Source organism: Amblyomma americanum, chromosome 11, assembly GCF_052857255.1.
Source record: "Amblyomma americanum isolate KBUSLIRL-KWMA chromosome 11, ASM5285725v1, whole genome shotgun sequence".
NCBI lineage: Eukaryota > Metazoa > Arthropoda > Arachnida > Ixodida > Ixodidae > Amblyomma > Amblyomma americanum.
This window is the reverse complement of record NC_135507.1, coordinates 498,632-519,445: the sequence shown is the minus strand read 5'-3', so window position 1 is coordinate 519,445 and position 20,814 is coordinate 498,632. Positions and strand designations below refer to the sequence as shown.

At 49.2% G+C, this 20,814-nt stretch overlaps 2 protein-coding genes across 6 annotated transcripts in view; one reads left to right on the top strand and one right to left on the bottom strand.

Annotated features, from left to right (window-relative positions):
• LOC144111127 (uncharacterized) overlaps positions 1 to 2,086 on the bottom strand; it is a 52,893-nt gene extending 50,807 nt beyond the window's left edge. For 3 of the 5 annotated variants that reach the window (XR_013309988.1, XR_013309989.1, XM_077644275.1), the window contains exons 1-2: positions 1,655 to 2,086; positions 892 to 982 (exon numbers count right to left, since the gene is read on the bottom strand). Coding sequence is in view for 2 of the 5 variants with exons in the window: in XM_077644275.1 (XP_077500401.1) it covers positions 892 to 982; positions 1,655 to 1,657 (94 nt within the window). In the remaining 3 variants the exon portion in view is untranslated. The remainder of the gene's footprint in view (positions 1 to 891; positions 983 to 1,654) is intronic. The other 2 variants (XR_013309990.1, XM_077644276.1) reach the window with 1 other exon arrangement.
• Positions 1 to 16,193, top strand: part of LOC144111129 (uncharacterized) — a 66,146-nt gene extending 49,953 nt beyond the window's left edge. Inside the window, exons 5-6 of the mRNA XM_077644278.1 lie at positions 14,635 to 14,937; positions 15,938 to 16,193. Of these exons, the coding sequence (XP_077500404.1) occupies positions 14,635 to 14,937; positions 15,938 to 15,991 (357 nt within the window). The 3' untranslated portion in view covers positions 15,992 to 16,193. The remainder of the gene's footprint in view (positions 1 to 14,634; positions 14,938 to 15,937) is intronic.
• Positions 16,194 to 20,814: the final 4,621 nt, after the last annotated feature.

Genomic DNA, 20,814 nt, shown 5'->3' with positions numbered 1-20,814 from the left:
CCTTACTAAGCCCACTCCAGGGCAAAGGCCTCTCCCATGACTTTCCAATTAACTGTCCTTTGCCAGCCGCGGCCACCTTATACCCGCAAACTTCTTAATCGCATCCACCCACTTAACTTTCTGCTGGCCCCTGCTATGCTTGACTTCTCTTGCAATCCACTCCGTTACTCTTAATGACCAGCGGTCCTTAACTGAAAGCCACTTGCTTCAACACAAATTGGTTTTCTTACACTAGAGAAAACAATGTTCAACAAATTTTCATAAAAAATAAAGGTGCGTCTGCTTGAGTCGTACTCGATTGGTTAAATTTTGAGCATCTGTTTTTATCATAAAGACAGTGTAGCCAATACATGCACGCTATTCCTTTTTTCATGCGTTCCCTTGAGCGAAATAAAATTTTGACCGCACTTGCCAAAGCCATGCACGAGTCTTGATTCTCCAGAGTGCAACAAACTCACCGCCAAGTGAAGCGTGAACAACAGCGTTCACACAGACTGAAAATGGTGCCATTCCTGGCAAAGCAGAAAGCACATGCCGCCAAAGGCCAGTTTTTCTACATGTGCCTGAAGCACAGGAAGCGCTTGAGGCAAGCAGTGATGGTAGCAGCGATAAGGCAAGCATCAGATCAACGAGATGGGTCAGCCGGAAGTGCTGACGCCCCTTCGCCCCCTGCTGCACATCAGCTGATAGAGCCTGTTGGCATGCAGTTTTTCCCAGTTCGGCCACCCCTTGCATGCTCCGTATTACTTTTGTTGCACCTATACGAGAGCCCAGTTAGGTTATGTGCCCTGTTTCATGAAGCAGCTTGATTAAGAACAGAAGGGAAAATAGCCCAAAAGAGAACCTAACATAGAACTTAAGAAGACGCTTGCCGCAAGAACTAAAACGCACCTTTGCTTCCATACTGCTCATGAATACTTCCCAGTGGCAACAAGGTGAAAGCTGTGGCTGTGGACTCCCATGTGGATGTAGATGTTTTCCCCTGCAGACATCCATTTAATGCCATCACGATTACAGACCGCCAAAATTCAGAGATTAGGTCAAGCTGGCCAAACAGTGAAGCGTTTAGAAACTTTAACAAGCAAGCTAGAGATAACTAGCTTGAACAGCACAGGATTGCTTAATCTGGGCGGCATTTTAAAAACAATTAAAAACCAAAATAGATGGCAGCTAGCGTCAACAAACTGCAAAGCGGCCTGATGAGCAAAACGACCAGCGGTCGCAGCAGACACAACAAGGTTTATCTCAGACGTCACGCTTACGCAATGCATTTCACGCAGAGATAAGGTACAGTCCCTACGCACAGCTGCAAAAATTACCACGCGCGAATAAACCGTAGAACAAGGAATTTGACGAAATAGCGTTAAACGGCTCTAAACTTGACAGGACATACATAGTAGAGCTCTTATGCAGCATGCGGCAGTACTCTGCAACATTCGTTTCGTCATAAAAAGAACAGCTGTGCGCAGAATGATTCTCGGCGAACTCTGTTCAGTGCTGCTTCTCTTCCCGGAATAAGGGGAAAGAGCAGCCTGTCGCACTGCAGATCTTAGGTAGTTAGGCACTTTGAAGCGGCAAGCCCTGGGACCGCTCTTCCGTAAAATATCCTTTGAAAAATGCAAACCAGCATGCATGAAGACATGGGATTGCTTACCATTCGAGGCAGGTGCGCAGTAGTGCCGAGCTGCTCCACGTCTCCACATCACGGCAACGCTCGTCTTTTTCACTAACGCCGACTTCAGGACAACGATTGCTACATTACAAATACATTCTGGCGCATGAACACGCGCACATAACTTCGCCCGTGCTTTCTGACTTTAAACCTTTGAAATGAGAGCAAACGCAGGCCTTCCTGCCAATCTAGAACAACGAGACTCATTCAGCAGAGCCTCCAAAGGCTGCTTCTGTCCCGATACGTCATATATGGTACTTGGACATTAGCGAACGAACCTACGCACTTTTCCAGTTACATACGCGCACTAAAAACACGGTACCTCGAAAAACGCGGTCGAAAACGCAATTCACGTCAGCCGCAGAAGCACGCACTGCAGGCGGGAAAATCCGTTAGCCCGACGGCACCGGTGGTCGCCTAGCGGCAGAAATGCAGTTTCGCTTTCAGTTTTCAATTCAGTTTTGTTGCACTTTTCACGTAGGTCTTGCTTTTGAAAAACTCTGTACGGAAGTAGGAATGTATAGGTGAGGTGCTTTTCTGAAGTGGGCGCAAAGAGCCAGGGGAAAATCGTCTGCCAGCTACTTCCGGTTCCAAATTTCTCGTGCACACTGCCTTTTGCATAGCAATTGCCATGCATGCATGCATCGTTTATTCACTCATTTATTTGTGCTGCGGCACTGCTTATTGCACAGCAGCCCCGTAAGATCTGCGCGTGCAGCGTATGAACGCGTCCTGAGCGCAGAAATTGACAACATGAAAGGTAGGTGTGTTTTGTCGTGGTTATAATATGCCTGAGCAGGCTGTCTGCTCTGCGTATGCACGGCAGTCAGTTGAACTACTTTAACGCGTTGACCATTATATATTTGTTGTTTTTTCGCCACACTACGATAGCAGCGAAGGGCTGAAATGTGTGCAGTTTAGCAGGCGATAGATGTATTTTCCTCACAGCATGTAAGAGCTGCAAGTGGGCTAGCAAGCTATCCATACAGCCCGTCTAAACACATCGCACTGCATCGCCTACCATTTACAATATTTTGGTTGCATTTCGTGCGAAAAAAAACACGACGAAGCATAGCAGAGTCGATTTCACTTTGGTCTTGCGATGATTCAATACAATAAGTGGTGCTGCAGTGCATACAAATTAGTATTGCTGTGAAGCCAGCGGGAAAGGGGGAGAAATTTGGAATCGGAAGTAGCGGTAGCAGACGACTTTCACATGATCCTCTGCGCTGAATCGGAAAACACACCTCACCCATTTGCAGCATCGAAGCAGCATACACAGCGGTTTTCAACAGTTGCCAGTTAATATATGGAAGATGAGAAGTGATTATATTTCTTCAGACGGAAAAGTTACCATGAATTGGCCCCCTTACCGATTTCTTTTTTTTTACTTTCACTCCAGCAGCTGTATTCCGATGGTGGCGAAATATATATATGTGTCGTCGTCGAAAGTGGAGAGGAGCATGAAATGTATGGCAGGCAAGGTGTAGCACATTTTAGGACGGTAGCGTTCGAGCCATCGTGCGTGACATGGATCTGAGGTATGGACTCTGGCGGTGGTGTTAGGTGCTCTTTCATGGATGCGCAGTGTCTGTCTGCCCGCAAGCTAGTTGGGGCGCGCGCCTTCTCGGCCTCCCCCGTCTGCACGCGCGTCGTCCTGGCGCCGCGGCTTACGCGCTGCGCTGGTAGCCTGCTTAATCTTCGCTTCGTGAAGCGACACTTTCGAAGGCCCGCACAGGGACGGTGCCAGGACATCCTTGGTGGAGTGGCTGAGAGAGGCAGGAGCTAGAGGGTGCGGTGAATACGCATAATATGCCCCTATAGGCTAATTGTAGCGTTGATCTTCATAAAATGGAATGAATCAACAAAAGCAGCGGTGATTAAGAGCAACACATACCGAAGAGGGGGCCGAATGCGGACTGCAGGGTATGATCGAATTGCTCGGCAGATGCTTCTGCGGTCAAGTCGACCTTCGGCTCCCCTTGGCGCTCTCACGACCCGCGCAGAGTGCTACCACTCGCCCGTTCCTGAATCCAGCGCGCGGACGGAATGTTCGCTTCTAGCTCATGTTTCCAGCCCGGTGCGCTGCGGTGCATAGGCGATGTTCGCGAGTTTGTCGATAACGGCAGCTAAAAGCACTAAAATGCCTAAAACGTCTTTGTTGTGCAATGTGAGCGCACATTAAAAAAAAGAGCCCCGGATTGACGAAAATAGTGCGGAGCTCTCCACTACGGCGTCTCCTATAGCTCAGTAGGTTTAGCTTTCGGACATTAAACGTGGCATACCACAGTATTTACTTTTTTTCTTCTGGGTTGCAAAGGCACCTTCTGCTACTCGTTCAGTTTTGGACAGCTACGCGTACGTCGAGGCAAAATAAAATTGGTTTCCATTGCAACTATAGTTTCCCAAGCTCTTCTGGGGACCTAACATCGGAGGTCTCCACGGTTACCTTTAAGTTGGCAGAGTGGTTGCTTCAAGAAATGCTAATTTTGGTGGTGTTTCTTGTGCATGATTTGGTGTGTAAAGCAGAGTATTTTCGCGCAGACAGTAGTCCGATTGAAACATACTGTCGCAAGACTTCAGCGTAACATTTCTCTAGTCACTGCGATGTAGTCCAAATTACTGCTTTACCGTGATCAAAACAAGCAATGAGCCCCCACATTCACGGCATAGGTATTATTCCAACAATTTCTATTGGCATTTGTAGCAAAATCAATAACTCGATCGCATTATTTTTTTTTTCAGCTGCAAGTAAACGAATATTTTTCTCGCCGCTGCATGTATGTTCTCGGATGCGAAAGATTTAAACCATGCCTCAAAGTGCAATCCTCAAGAGCGCATACTATGGGCGCCGTCAGCAGCGTTTCTACTGCCTCCATAATTGGTTAAGTTGGGATCGCCATGTGGAATGTTGCCTTAAGAATCGTGTCGATGCATCAGTAAAACGGGGATAAAATGCCGAACATGAGTGTTACTGCTTCACATGTGCACGTGTGGTTGTCACTGGAACTAGGCTAACATATTTCGTTGCATAAAGCAGGCTATATTTCCTGCTTTTACATTTTTTCTTCCCCAATTAGTCGGGCATGCAGCACTGAGGTAAAGCCAGCTTTACATTTTTGTACCTGGCGCATACTTTGACCGTATGCACACCCACCCCAAAAATCCTAGGGTGCAGGACGGGTGCACGTGCAATAGAAACTCCTATTTTGTCGGGTACGAAGGCAAACTTGTCACTTTGTTCCCGTTAAAAGTGTGAATTTTTTTTTTTTAGTGTGTACCGGAGACCGGATGCTGGAACTCGTGCGATACCGATCGAACCCGACCGCGGCGGCTGCGTTTTTATGGAGGAAAAACGCTAAGGCGCCCGTGTGCTGTGCGATGTCAGTGCGCGTTAAAGATCCCCAGGTGGTCGAAATTATTCCGGAGCCCTCCACTACGGGACCTCGTTCTTCCTTTCTTCTTTCACTCCCTCCTTTATCCCTTCGCTTACGGCGCGGTTCAGGTGTCCAACGATATATGAGACAGATACTGCGCCATTTCCTTTCCCCCCAAAACCAATTATTATTATTATTATTATTATTATTATTATTATTATTATTATTATTATTATTATTATTATTATTATTATTATTATTATTATACCGATCTGGAGTTCCCGGGTTCGAACCGGGCCGCGGCGGCCCGGTTCGATGGAGGCAAAACGCAAAAAGGCGCCCGTGTGCTGTGCGATGTCAGTGCACATTAAAGAACCCCGGGTGATGGAAATTATTCCGGAGCCCTCCACTACGTCCACCTCTTTCTTCTCTCAGTCCCTGCTTTATCCCTTCCCTCATGGCGCGGTTCAGGTGTCCGCCGATATGTGAGACAGATAGCCCCCGCCACCTCCCCTCTGCCCTATGTAATGCCCGAAAGGGCCCTTAGGGTAAATAAATGAAGTGAAATTTCCTTTCCCCAAAAACAAATTTTAAATTTTCAATACGTGCGAGTCTTCGCGTCTGTTCGAAAAACAAATTTTTCAGTGGAAATAATAACAATAACAATAATAACTGGTTTGGCGGAAAGGAAACGGCGCGGCATCTGTCTCCTGACTCCGCTAGCCTTCGTTCACCAAATGTGCTGACTTCCGTTCCCGCTTGTGTGCGGGTTTTTCCCTTACCAATTGGAAGCGTAGCTGTGGCTGTTCGTGCGCGCTTCACGGACGCGGCTACCCGCGTTTCGTGTTTGCCTCGTGTATCTCCCGACTGCAGAGACTCCGCCTTCCCCGGGAACCTTCGCCGTAACGGGCTGCACAGGCAAGAAACGTTAGCCCGGACTCCACCCTCGCCCTGTCATCTTGTCTTCCCTCCCTCACCCTCGTCCTCACGAGGTGAAGGTGAGGACGCCCTCATGACAGCTCGCCCCCGTGGGGATGCCCACCTCTGCTCCAGACACAGGCACAGCTTATACGCAAAGCCGCGGAGTGGTACCTTCAAATATAGCTGTTTTTCAAGGGCGATTAAACAGCAGAATGAACTACCGGATCCAGTTTCACCTCTTCCTCTGTCAGTGCTTTTACGGCTGGTTTAGAGGCTCTCGTTTCTCTGATGCGTCTTAGCATGTAATTCTGTTTCTGGTGCGCATAATACGCCTGTGTTTTGTATTTGTTCATTGCATGTCACTTGCCATTGTATTACATTGTCGTTTCTCGTTCAACATGTAGCGAAATTTTGCATCTTTTCCTTGTATTTTTTTGTTGTTACGTCTAGGTTGCGGCCCAGGTTGCCTTTCCCGGGCAAATGGCACCTCTCTCGGTGGACAGATATATACAGAGTATTCCGTTTTTATGTGCCGTAATTAAAAAAAAATTCCTGTGCGCGAAATTCTGGGCTAATAGTGAGCAAACGGCGCTCACAAGGTAGAATATTATTGGCTAAGTTGTTTGAGATCTAAATAAACATCGGTACTTGCCTGTATTTGGCGGAATTGGCGAGAAACTGTTTTCGGCTACGAGTACAGTTCTTGCAGACTCAAGCCAAGCAGCCGATCCTACAGGCTGCGCCATCTGCCGGACGGAAAGGCAAACGACGTATCGGCTCGGTGGATGCGAGAAGCGCGCTCTCTTCGAAGATGGGGTTTGTCTGCTCGCCGGAAGATCACAAGGAACATCACTGCTTCTGCTACTAAATACCGCAGTGAAAATTTGGTACCAAGAGCACACACTAATAACTGATCAGTCGTCGCTTGTGAGTTGCATGTTCATCTGGCAGATAGCGCAGCCTGTGAGACCGGCTGCTTGGCTCGCGTCTGCAAAAACTGTACTCGTAGCCGAAAGCAGTTTCTCGCCACTATCACCAAATGCAGGCAAGTACCGATGTTCATTTAGATTTCAAACAACTTAGGCAATAATATTCTACCTTGTGAGCGCTGTTTGCTCTCTATTAGGCCAGAATTTTGCGCACAGGAATTTTTTTCAATTCTGGCACATAAAAATGGAAGACCCTGTATATATATATCTGTCCACTGAGAGAGGTGGCAGCTGCTCGGGAAAGGCAACCTGGGCCGCAACCTAGAGGTGACAAAAAATGCAACACACCTGGGCAGGTTTCCCACCAAGCGGTGAGCAGTATGCCACTAAGCAGGCTGCTCACCTGCCTAACACGCAAGGGCTAAATGCCCAAGATCGAGCGGAGTCGCCCCGTGCAGCGGCGAACCGTCCATAGTGTGGACGGCCGCTAGCGTCGTCTGGTAGCATTCCTCGTGACTGCTGTTCGCCTCGCAGTTTACTTGTCTGCCTCAGTGAAGGCAATACTCGTTTATATCGAGTACGTAATGCTGGATCATGACATCCGCCGTCGGTATTCGGCACTGCAGGTTCTTTGCCGCGCGGCGACGGTGGCGTACAGTTCCGTGTCAGACCGCAGGCCGCTGCCGTCCATACAATTGCATGCAGCCGGCCAGCGATTGTATATTGCCGTCAGCAGTTTGAACGGGCCATTTTATGCCCTCTGTCTTCATGATCAAGTTGAGGTTTTTCTTCTCGCTATGATAATCGGTTTCGCAACTCGTTTATATGTTCTTTAATGTTTAACTTCAAAATGTCGCGCTTTCGCCACATCGCAGCTGTGAAAAAATTTTAGCCCCGAAACCTGCGAAAATTGTTGAGGGTTCACATCATACCCGTCACAAATGTATACAGCAAATGTTACCTGGTCAAACTAGACGATAGGTACGCCATTGTCGGCCAAGTGACGTCGGTTAAGTGCGAGTGTTCTGCCGCCTAAGCTCATTGCTCCTGACAAGTGAAAATTGAGAGAAGAGTACGAGCAATATGTCCGCCTATGGAGCTGAATGTAATAGCACTGAATATCGTACGCGCTTAACTATCTTTCCCCTCATACGTGGCGGTGTTTACTTGGCGAGGAGTAATCGTCGCACGAATACAGAGACAATTCGTTGTTCCAAAAAAAATCTATTAATATGCGGAAGGTTTTATTTCCGGTACCTCTTTCCCAAATATCCCCCAATTTATGTTTTGTGTATGACTGGCACTGCTGACAGTTACAATGCTAAAGAAATCTTCATTGCCTCAAAACTCCTTTCACACGCCTAACCGCACTCGCACGCAGTGATCTGCAGTGCCTTCGCAGCGAGTAATTCGTAGCTTGCACATCAGCGTGTAAAAAAAAAAAACTGATCAAAGCTCTTAAACTTTAGTGACCCTAATACTCCTGTCACATGGCCAAACTGTCATAAATCAGTGACACTTGCGTTAAGATTCATTAGCGCAGCATCACACGATTAAGGGGTCCCTCAAGAGGGCGTTTTTGAGGTTGGCTATGAAATGCCTGCATTATGTAGAGTATAGGCCACCGGGCGTTCATGCCGCGTACAAGACCTCAATAGTGAGCCGATAATTCAGAATACAATTTTTAACACTCCCGCTTGCGCGCCTTGCAGCGACCAGCGGTGCCAGGCTTTTGTCCGAATCCGCGCGCATTGCGTCAGCAGCGGACTGCTATCATTGGTTCGACATGCCAACTCTGCCAACGGCAAACCAGTTGGCTCCGCATCCTGGGGAATTCCCGCGCGCGTCGGCGGCCGGCGCAGGGGCCGGGTGCGTAGGGCCGGCGGACCGACATTTTAGCCTGCAAAAAGTGACGAGAGGAGAGGGAAAGGCTCGAAGACACGGAAATTTTGACTACAGATAACTCAGCTTCCACAAAACGCATCAAAGAAATTTTTGCTGGAGGATATATTTTTGACGCTGCGTCCTTGAGCATCCTAGCTAGGCGTATCGCCTCTTTGTTGGGATCCCCTTTCGCAGCCCTGCAAAAATCATATAGCCTCGCAGTAAGTTCGACGAGCTCCCTCCACTCGGCGGAAATACTCGTCACACATGAGCATATGAGCTTGCCGGCGTGATTATTTGCTTTGGGAGAACAGTTCGGAGAAGCGCCGGCGTGACCTAGCAAGATCAGATATGTGCGCTCACCGTCTGTGGACGCACCTGCCGGGCAGTATCCGCTTAATCCTCGACTCAAGAACGCCAGTGAGCCAGACCGTGTCTTGCTTGAGGCAGGTAAGGGAGGGAAGTATGTGTGAGCCTCAGCGTGCACGGGCTTAGAAAATGCTAGCTCAGCAACTAATATATCGTCCCGAAGTTCTCTGCCCCATGAAGCGCCTTTCGAAGACTGACACAGCGGCTTTTCCTAGGAAAAGTAGTGAGGGGAAAGCGCATGCATATTACGTTGCTGGAAAAAGTGCGTTTCGAATGGCACTTGTCCTCTAAGTGTAGCGCCCTGTCGCCAAGTGACACGTTTCGTGAGTCGAAATGCACCCGCTAGCAGTGGCAGAGGCAGTGGCGCGCACATTGGTGGAAAAGCGAAGAAAAATCAAAACTGCCGTTAAACAAGTGTGATGCAGTAAATACAACCCTTGTCCGTAAAGTTCCGAGACTGAGTTCTTTAAAAAAATGCGTTTAACATTGAAATCATTTGTGCAGCACCCCTTCGAACTAGTCTCCCTTGCAGTCTATACACAGCTTCCAACGTTTCTTGAAGTCTTCGAAACAGTTGGAAAGCGCTCGTTTTGACGGGGCTGTCAGCTCCTTTGTCGTGGCGTTTTGAAAATGAACTCCACGCTCCCCATCCAGCGACATCTCAGGGCTCTCTTCACACGAGGAAACAGGAAAAAATCGCATGGGGAGAGGTCAGGCGAGTATGGCGGTTGGGGAGTTACCGTAATATTGTGCTTGGCGAGATATTTTGTCATGCTGAGAGCAGTGTGCGGCCTTGCGTTGTCGTGTAGAAGGCACCATTGTCCAGATGCCCATAAGTCAGGGCGACGGCGTCGCAGCACTGCATCACGCATGTGTTGGTGCACGCGGATATAAAACTCCTGATTCACCGTCTGCCCTTGTGGGACGATCTCTTTTTGTATAACACCTCTGGCATCGAAAAAGAACTATCAGCATCGTCTTTGCTTTGGTCGTCTGTCGCCGCACCCTTCTCGACGCTGGAGAGCTTGTGGACCGCCATTCGGCGCTCTGCCTTGATTTTGCTTGAGGATCGTATTGAAAGCACCATGTTCCGTCTTCAGCAATGATGCTGCCGACGAATGCAGCATCCTTCTCTGCCTCTGAGAGCAAATTAGCGCTCACTGATGCCCGCGTGTCCTTCTGGTCCTGTGTGAGTGAGTGCGGCACAAGTCTGGCATTCAGCTTTCGTTTCCCAAGTTCTCACGCAAAATTTGGTGGCATGTTCTCTTACCAATGTCGAGAACATCTGATAGCATGTGGGCCGTAATGGTGCGGTCTTGCTGTGCGATTTTCCTGATCCGAGCCACGTTATTTTCATTCCGTGAGGTTGGAGGGCGCCCACCACCGACGTTCTCCTCGATACGAACCTCTTGTGCCACTCGAAAACTTGCGTCCACAATGATGTCTCGTTGCCGCAAGCATCATGAAGGAGCTCATACGTCTGTGTGGCTGTCTTGCCAAGCTTCACACAGAATTTTGTTTACACGCTGTTGGAGGTGGACGTCCATCTCTCCACATTCACTCAGTAGAATGCTCAGACGACTAGTGACAACCTATTTTTTTTCTACATGTAGTGCCATCTAGCGGTTTCCACAGCAATTAACATGAATAGTTCAGGTTAGCCCGAAAAGATTACGCTACACAGACGCACCAACTAGTGTTCGTGTATATGCTCCCGCAAGGAGCAGAGTTGCGCGACTGTTTTCCTCGCGCCGCTCTTGACGCCATTCGCTAAGCGGCCGTCACGTGATTCTGCAGACGACGTTTGTTCCATTTTAAAGTGGAAGAGCCGACTTTCTAGGCGCAACGCCGGTTCCTCGCCAGCCCCAGTACCCTCTCGGCTGCCATCGTGATCGAACGCGTCCGGTGCGGTGTGTTCCCGCCTTTTCCGTGCGCTCCAGTTGTATATATTTTGATAGTGTGCAGTGACAGCAGCCTCCAACTATGACGGGCTGCAGTGCGGCAAACTGCAACAACCGTAACGAAAGCGGCAAAGCTTTTTATGCAGTGCCGTCCGGACGGTCAGTCGTACGTCAGCGGTTGCGCTGGCTTTTGTGTATGGTACGCGTGAAAGCATCTCCGAAAGGAACTCGAATATGCGAGATAAGAGAATAAACAGCACTACTTTACCGTATTTGCATGACTCACTTAGCCACATAACCTCCATCGTCTCATACCTCCCTCCGGCGTTGCAACCATCATTTGCCTATGTGCCTATTCTGATAAAAATTACAGTTCAATATAAATTATAAATTGTTCAACAGGCACGTTCAAACTCCATGCGGCGACTCATGTTTGCCATCAGCAAATTATCTTCATTTTTCCTGCAAAGCTACAAGTTCCAAATGAAAATGTGAACAAAGGTTCTGTTCCTAACCTGGCTGCACGTGACAGAGCATTTCTCATGTGCAGCCGCTGCCAGCCCGTCTGCTTATTCTGCTGCCACTACCAACATTTTGCAGAAATGGTTTGTTTTGTGAAATAAAGAATGTTTGACAAGCAAACTATATGTGAAATTTTGTTCTAGTCCCAGTTTACTACGCAGAAGTGGGAGGCCAGTCTCTCAGCATGAGAACAAGCTTTGTCTAGACTTTTGAACTATTTTATTTGTTAAGAATACCCCTAAGGTTCCATTGACAAGGATGTTAACACTGGAGGTGAGGGGAACAAAAATAGCATGAAATACTTGAAAAAGCAAAATTGGGTATTCAGATAATTATTTTTCCTTGCTCTATGCTTTTATAAAAACGTAGAGCAGTCCAAAACAAAGATATTTCAGAATGCAGTGAAGGTACATATAATTCAAGTAGGTCAAGAGAAAACGCAATAGTGCTTAGGGAATAACGAGCAATTAAATAACAGCACCAGAAAGAGATATTACTTTTCGAGATCCTTGGAAACTCGTATACCACAATTCAGCTGCAGTGACTTAAGGCAGGCTTCTCTAACTTTTGGATATTAAAGAAGTATGGCACGTGATGTGTTTGGCTTGAAAAGATGACCATGGCATAGGAAAAATGCAATGGAGGGCTCGAAGTCAGAGCGACAAATGATACGTATATTTTGTGAAAGATAAGCGCGCGAGTTTGCGATATCTGTGCCTTTGGTGGGTTAGATTTACTTACGTGCAAAATGCATAGCTTTAGACTGCCCGCATTCACATCGTATGCAGCGTGGTTTCACAAGCTTCGTACCACATCGGCGGTCGCAACCCTATAGAATAATGTATTTAAATGTGGTTCTGCAGGGAGATGCATTACCGCACTTCTCTTCATCGCACAACTCACGCAGGTTTTTTCATTTTCAAGCATTTCTGCGCCATTATTGTCCGTACTGCGAGATATCGCTGTCAATCCGCGATCTTTCTGTCATGCTGTATGAAATTTTCGGAAAATCAGATTATTTTCCGACGTTTTTTTTCAACGAAGTATGATGGGCTTAGCATCGGTCCCTGAGCACTGAGACAGTAAAAGGAAAAAAGGATGCCCGCAATCGAGCGCCGTTTGTAAGCTTTTCAAAAAAAAAAGCGAACTGCTCTACAACGCCAGCCCCGTCATAATCCCAGCTTCTGTGCGCTCGAGGAGCTGCTTTCCCGCACAACTTGGAACAAAGTGGCGGACCTTCGCGCAACTCTGCTCCCTGCGGGAGCATATACAGGAACACTAGCACCAACATTTGTGTTGGGGAAGAAAATAAATCAGTCTCTAAACTTTACGGACAAAGGTTGTATGTCAGGCACATGAGCGCGGTACAAGGAAAATGCACGCCAAAACGTGAGGAAATCGCAAAACAGGGGTTATGTGGGTACGTGGCAGCCCCGTGTTTTCCTACAATTCGCGCTTCTTTTGCGTAGCGTTTGCCGATTCTTTGCTTTCCTGTGCAAAACCGGAACATTTGGGAAGAATATCAATCGTCTTTTGCAGAGGGCACACTTTCTCCGGCAGAAAACCCTCCGTGCACTTGGAAGCGAACCGCCGGCTGCGGTTCCACAGTTGCAGAGGACTGGTCTCCACCAGGTGGCTGGATGGGAGCCACCGGAAGTTCGGCGTCTACTCTGTATTTCAATGCAAAGAGTCGCCTCTTTCGCCCTGCCGTCCTCAGTCTTTCACGCTCTTTTCGTGTAACATCTACCGCAATATCAAAGGAATAAGCAAGCCCAACTCGAGAATTGGGAGCATTGGTCGGGGAACCCTGTAATTTCAGAGAAACCGAAGAAAACAGGCATGCAGGTCTCACCGTACCGCGGCAAAGCGGTACGTGCATTAAACACCATGTTCTATACATGGTTCTTGTCTTCCGAGCGTAATTGGGAGAAGTAGTGGAAGGACGATATGAGGCAAGGTCATCTCAAAACTGAATTTTCGTGCAGCAAAGAAAAGGCGAACGATGGCGCGGAAATCCTGACACTCGAAGAGGCACACAGCTGCTGCAGTTTCAGTTTCGAGTTGGTGGCGGACGATGTCTCTTCTTATCGATGGCGGGTGATGTTTATCGCTTTAGGGTTTCATTCACCTTCCAGGCGTGCTTTTAACCGAACTACGCAGCACAGCCACGTTTCAGGTGCACAGCACGAGAGAAACGAATGACGAGAAAAACGAATGCTGCAGCGTGTGTGACAAGCGATGTTAGAAGTGGACTGCTCCAAGCATCATGAATAAAAGCCCATTCAAGCATAATTCGACACAGTACCACTGTATGAAACTGTACACGATACTCCGTCGAAAAAGCAGTATCATACCTGTCCGAGGCGCTACAGTGAACCAGCTGAACAGAGTCGGCACCTCACCAGATAAGAGCCTCGCCCTAGCTCGCTCCGGTTCGGTCTAAACATAATTCGCTAAAATGTACGTTCACTGCAAATTAAGTCAGCTGGCTGGTGAAGGTTTCCGCCTGCTCTTTCTTAAATTTATCCTGCATTGATGGTATAACTTGGGCTTAGAGCGCGACAACGTGCATCACGACAAATAGTAGAGTTGGCGACGCTAGCGGAACGGGGCGACGCGGGGCGTCGTCCTATTGCGATGCATTGGAGTCTTATTTTTGACACGTCCTTCCCGAAGACTTTGCTGGTCTCCTCATGCAGTTGACGGCGCAACATGTAGGCATTGTCGTGGGGAAAAAGACGAGGACGGCAAAAAGGCGAAGTGCTAAGAAAAAAAACAAACCGAAAAACCGTAATGATGTGCACTGCCGAAGGCTGACTTCCGGTACAGTGGCGCTTACTTCTGGTGGCTTCACTTTCGGGCGCCCGATGCGCCATATCCAGCAGCCCCCTGGTGGAGATCAGTGGTGCCGCCACCTGTAGGTGGATTTCGCGGTGCCAGCGCACTATCAAAAGTGTTTCCCAAAGGGTCTCCGTTCTTGGAAGACACACCGCATAAACGCCGTGCCCATTTCCTGTGGCATGCTTCCAGCAGGATATAAACTGAGGTTTCAATGACAGGCCGTGCCGACTTGGCCGCTCTCCTCCGAAGAGCTGCTGCCGTCTTCGGAGACTCGTAGTGGCGGCGGTTCCTCGGACGCCCTGCTCAGCCCGGAGGAGAGCTCGGCCGGCAGCAGCAACGCCTGCGAAGACTCGTCCCCGAACAGCGAAGCGAGGGGGCGAACCGCGGAGGAGGAGGAGGAGGAGGAGGGGAGCGACGACGTGGTGGGCGCTGGAGGAGACGCCTCGCCGCGCAAGCGCCAGCTGATACTGAAGCGCCTCAAGGAGCACGGAGCCGTGCTGCCCGTTGCGGGCGTCGACATCGTAAGCCTTTCCGAGACGAACCAAGCGACCTGTGAGGGACGCGAGGCGTCGACCGACCGAGTTCTTTAACGGGCGCTTGCACAGGCCATCGAATTCGGAGGCGATTAAATAACGAGGGTGCAGTGCGATGCCAGCACACGTTAAAGAACCCCGGTCGGTCCTCATTAACTACGGCGTCCCCCATAGGCCATGTGTCGCTTAGGGAGGTTAATTGAACCCCACAATTTACAATTAGGCGAGTAACCCTCGCTCGTCTAGCCATGCCTACCCGCTCAGCCGCATTAGCTCGTCTCGTGGCCGATACTTCAAGCTGGGCTTTTTGGCTCTCAGGGTATTTGCAGCGCAACTTGACGCAGAGCGTTGTCCTGTGCATCCCCTCTCTCTCTGTCGTCCTGCAAAGACCCTGCTAATTGTAGCCAATAGCCATTGCAAGCTAGTAATGCGCAGGAAGAAGATGAAGTTTTTTTGTTTGAAATGTGGACCTGATTTAGGGCCGGAAATTAGTTGCGTAATCGGTTAGGTAGAAAATAGCTTTTTTTCCATAGAAAGTACAACCACATGTCGGCGGAGAAATCTGAACCGACAACCTCTTTTGCTACGGAAGCAGCAGCTGTCTCGCCCTCTTAAGCGTATTACGGTTGTGTGTACCCTAGCCGGCGCCACCCCCAACCATAGCGGCGCACGTGAAGCGCCCTGCTGTATTAATCTATGCGTTGCCTAGTCTCGGGACTGCCAGAACCGTGAGTGCTTATCCTTTTCTGTAAGTGAGGCAAAACGAGAACTGGGTCCGTCTCAGCGTGCCTTTAGTCGCGCGGTAACCACGATCGTTGCAGACTAATCATTATTTGTACCGCTGTTGTAAAAATGATAGTGTTGGTATGCGGAGGGAAGCTGAGCATCATTCTACACTGGACTCCACCTTTTTGACTGGAATTCGAAGAAAACAAATTTTTTGGTCGGATGTTTTGTGATACACGGTGATCTATTTTCTTTTTTTCAGAACGAAATCTCGGAGAAGGCTAAGCAGTTTCGAGCAAGACCTTCGCACATGTGATTCGGCAACCTGATATTGTTGGAAGACTGACTGAGCAACTTTTTCGGCTTATCGTGCTTGGTGTGTCCTTATTGTGTGGAACATACAGAGTCCCTGCTCGTCAGAGACTGACTTGTAGTCATGGAATGGAGGCAGACAAAAAGTAGTTTCCTACCATGACACCAGGATCAGGGAACTCCAGTTTCGTTTGTCCCGTTCTCTTCGGCTGTGTTCGGTCTGAGCAAAACAAACGCAAGCGTGATAAGCTCATTGAGTTCAACGACGCTTCGCCTACTGCTCGCCTTTTGAAGCGACAGCTTCACTACGCTACCTCGTAACGATTTCGCTTTGCTTGCGGTTTTGACCTTCAAGTGAGCCAGAGGTCAAATCCCTTACGGCGCGGTTCGGGTGTCTACCCATATATTAGAGACAGTTACTGCGCCATTTCCAAGGAAAGGCGCATATCTGCCCCCCTGGGACAGTGGACACCTCAGTCGCAGTTTAAGCTACGTGGCGGTAGTGACAGATTCGTTGGCATGCGTTGGGATTCACAATGCTGTAGCAGAAACGCGGCACTGAAGCTATAGCTAGGCCGTCGGTGTCCATTGTGTTCATTGGCGTTGACAGCGTTCTAGACTCGGATGATTTTGAGGTAAGGGCGCACAACTGGCTCCCTGGGCCAGTGGACGCCTCAATCGCGCTTTGAGATGCGTGGCGGTGGGGGGGGGGGGGGGGGGGGATGTGTGATGCATGCATTAGCCCTGACAACGTTGTGGCAGACACGCGGCACTGCAGCAATAGGCCGCTGCGTTCACTGAATGACCAACCTCCCGCGATGAACCATTAATTTTACTTCCAGGGTGGGCGCGTTGACTATCCACTGTGTGGGACGCACTCAACTCTAAAGACGCCAAGCCGCGTCTACTTGCCCGATACACCACAGCAGCTTTCGCTCTCTACCACCTTCGGCAGTAGTTAAACCGCAGCTAAATTTGATTTAGTTTCAAACAAAATGCGACCTGCTGGTTGAGCGGAGAATACACGTTCGTAAACAGCACAGCTTCTTGCACTGATTCATCTAGCTAAATGAGGGACAAGGGGATATTGGCTGCCTGTCTGGGCTTTATTTATAGTTGGCTTTGTTAATGACGGATGTTGGAGACATCTTATTTGCATGAAATAAATGTGACTGTGTAAGCTGTTTGTCAGGAACGGAAGAGAAGAATTGTGTAACCGTAAGTTCGGCCTGTGGTGAGATATTTGAAGGTGGTTATTGTTGAGTACGTTTTTGTTTTTAATATCAAATGTGCATGCGATTCGAAATGCAAAGGTCGCTATTTCAGGACAATTTTGTTAGCGGTCGGGAGAACTTAGACAGCCGTGTGTCCCCTACATACATAGTGTCCCACAACCTGAAGAACGTAGCCAATCGCTGCGCTGTGCCGGTGGTACTTTCTGCCCCGCGCAAGTTGCACCGCAGACTGCATCCGGAGGAATATCGACGTGCGCGAGACTGCAAAAAGCGCCACGCCACCAGTTCATCGGGTGCTCGGTTGTGTAAGAAATATCCCTGGCCTGTGGGAAAGTTTACATCGGCCATACCGGCCGGCTCAAGGAGCACCAGACGAGGACCGGAAAAGGGTCCAATTTGCAGTTGCACTGCGGCGCATGCCCGACAATCCGTGCCTGCCTTTGCAAATTTTGAGGCCTAGTAGTGACCAGATGGCACGTGAACTTGCTGAGGCTTTTTTTTCATTAAGAGCCAAAAGGATGATTGTGTCAGCGAAAGGAAGCAGGTGTCTGGCATGCGCCCAGTAAATATTGTGGCAGTCATGACGATAAAAGTTTCTTCTGAATAAACCCAGCCGTGAGTGTGCGCCCGTCCTTGTCATCTTCTCGTCCGTGTGTTCCTCGCTTAGACAAGTGTTCACAGCAAATAATTGCTCTGTAGACTTGCACGTGGCAAGTTTTTGGAATGGCGTGCCTGTTCCCCCTTTCCCCGCTTGTATGCCAGGGTGGATCCGACATATGCGAACTGCTTTCGATGTGCACCTGGCTCCCTCTGCAGTGTAATATGAGAAAGGGAGACCAGTTGCCTCCCCATCTGTTCCTTGGTGGGAGATACTTCGCGAAGGGTGCATGTCACCCATTAACACCGTCAAGCAGCTCCCGTCGCTAGTGGCTAGTTAACGAATGATTCTTATGTGCCAGCGCAGGAGCTACAGTCAGTAGGCACGCCTTGGGCTCCGGGTTTATTTCTGCCACGTTAACGCGCAATGACCCTGCAGTCCCGTGCTGGACCACTGAGCAACCGCGACGGGTATCCTGTCACAGTCTGATACAACTCGAGAACCAGTAAGCGGCAGATGCCCCTCCTCATTATCCATCGAGCCCATTTCACGCTGGCAGGTACAAGGAGATCGGTCCGCTACATTTTCATTCTCCTCTTGGTTGCATCCATTGACAGCAGTGCCACAAGCAGAAAAGAAAGACCCTCGACAGCGGCGCATGGCGGGTCATTTGGGAACTATACTCTGACCGTTGCGCAGCGGAGACTTCACAAATTCATCTGGATCACCACCGAAATTTAAAGCTGCAACGGCTCTCATTGCTTTGTCTGCGGGTGTGCTATATAGGGGTGTTGGACTTGTCGGTTTTTACGTTTCGAAAATTCGGCGGACTTCTTTTTTTTTTTAGGCGAATATTATTTCTACGTACGAATTTTTCGTTTTTATCTGAAGTATACGACGTCCCTGCGCGGTCAAAAGTGACGTACAATTTACTTTGACCCTCCCTTAAAAAAAAAAAAAACAGCTGCTTATGGAGCAGTGTGTGCCGCATAAATTTGTTAGTCTTAAGAGCTGTCTCTGCTGAAGAAAGTAGTAACAGAAAGTAGGTTAAATGACTGAGCCTTTAGCCAGAATGTAACTAAAGGCTTGGTTGTCACACTCTACGGGCTAAACGAGAGGAGAGTGATGTGATGAGGCAGCGATGGAACTGCTGCTCAGCCGCCGCGGAAGCAAGAGCACGACACCTTTATTTATGCATGGCTTCGCATTGACTGTTGCCTGTCACGGTTCCGAAAATTGCATGCAGTGGAAGAACGAACGAAGCGACGGTGATAAGTTTGAGCAGGCGGCACTACGCTATAGCCAGTACAGCTCAGCTAAGTGGTCGAACTTCCCTATTCGCAATGACTTGTCCGAGTTCGCGGATGAACGCCTTATAGCTCAGTTAGCGTACTAAATTCCTAAGATGCCGTTGTCTCACCATGTTCCTGGTTCCAGCAATTATCTGCTGTGACCTACTGTACTGAAGACAGTCAGTTGTGACATCACTTTTTCGGTTAGAACCGAATTAAAAGAAATGAATTTGACGTACATTGATCGGCGTTTTTCGGTTTAAACCGAAAAGTCCGACACCTAGCTAGCTTCATAATATAGTTGACTAGCGATCTGCACGGCGTTCGTTTGGCGGGCAGGGCACATGCTTAGCGTTCGCTTGTTCTGCTGCGTGGCTTTTGCCTCCGTTTTTCGCGCATCACCGTTATCCCTGAAATGAGCCCCACCGATTGGCCCATGCAGTTCTCCGCACTGTTCGAGCAAGTGTAGGCCTCTTCAACTGGTTCATTCACTGCGTCGTTCTGGCTCGGCCCCAACGACAGCTGCCAAGCCACCGCTGCAGCTGTCCTCTCCCCGTCGCTCCGTAATGGCCGCACCTTGTCACGCCCGTTCGGGGGCGACAACACGCTTTCTTCCTGGCACCGCCAGGGGAAGGAGGGGGAGGGGCGCCCTTCGTTAGCCCGGGAACAACGGGCGGACAGTGTCGTGTTCACGGCGAGAGAAACAAAAGACGAGTCGTCGTTCTAATGAGGGTGTGGCCCTGTCGCGTGCTGGGCCGTCCTTTTCTTTTTTCGCTGCGCAGGTCTTCGTTGAGCGAGCCTGGTTTTGTCGCGGCGACCGATCGCATTTGATAGGCCGCGAAATGGCGATGGTGATTGATCTAGCGCCCCCCCCCCCCCCCCGCCCCTTTTTTTTTTTGTAACGAAATTTTTGCTGCACACACAGCCCGAGCGAGAGGGGTCCCGGGAAATGGGAGCGACCGAGACCAGCGCATGACGACGCGAATAAAGAAGCATCGCGTGCGCAAAAGGGCAGCTCCAAAGGAGGGTCGGGGCGTCGAGGCTTATCAGGTACGTGTGGTGAAATTCAGATTAAGTGAGAGCAGCGGGGTTTGAAAAGCGCACAGAATGTTGACATGGAGATGCAAGGGAGATTGGGGAAGAGGGCCTGAGGTGGATCTTGGAATTGTGACTGACACGCGCCTACGCCGTTCCCCCGTGTTTAACGTGTTCGAAGTGTACCCTGATGCTAATGAAAAGAAAACACTTGCGGGATACTATGCAGGCTAATATATTCATATTCACTGCCTACCACGAGCGCTCATGGTGTTTTCGTTCCCATGTCTTGTTCAGTTTTTTTTTTTTTAATGAGATGAACCAACTAGCCCGCAAGAACTTCCTAATTGCCATCGGAATTTTTCGCCTATCTTTGTTGCTTGCGAAGTTGTTACTAGTTCTCGACTGATCATGCAATAAGGCACAGTACAAAAAATAGTGCGACTTGCTCCGCACAATGGCCAGCAACATGCATTTGGTCGCGTCGTCTTAGAGTGCCGCGGCATATTTTTTAGCCATGGCTAAACGTTAGTTGGCACACCGTATATGTGGAAGGTGGGAGAGAATTGCGTTGGCAACGTTGCAGACTCCGTTGGTTTTGCGGAAAGCCGCATAACTGGCTCCCTGGATCAGTGGACACCTTATCGCGCTTTGAGATATGTGGTAG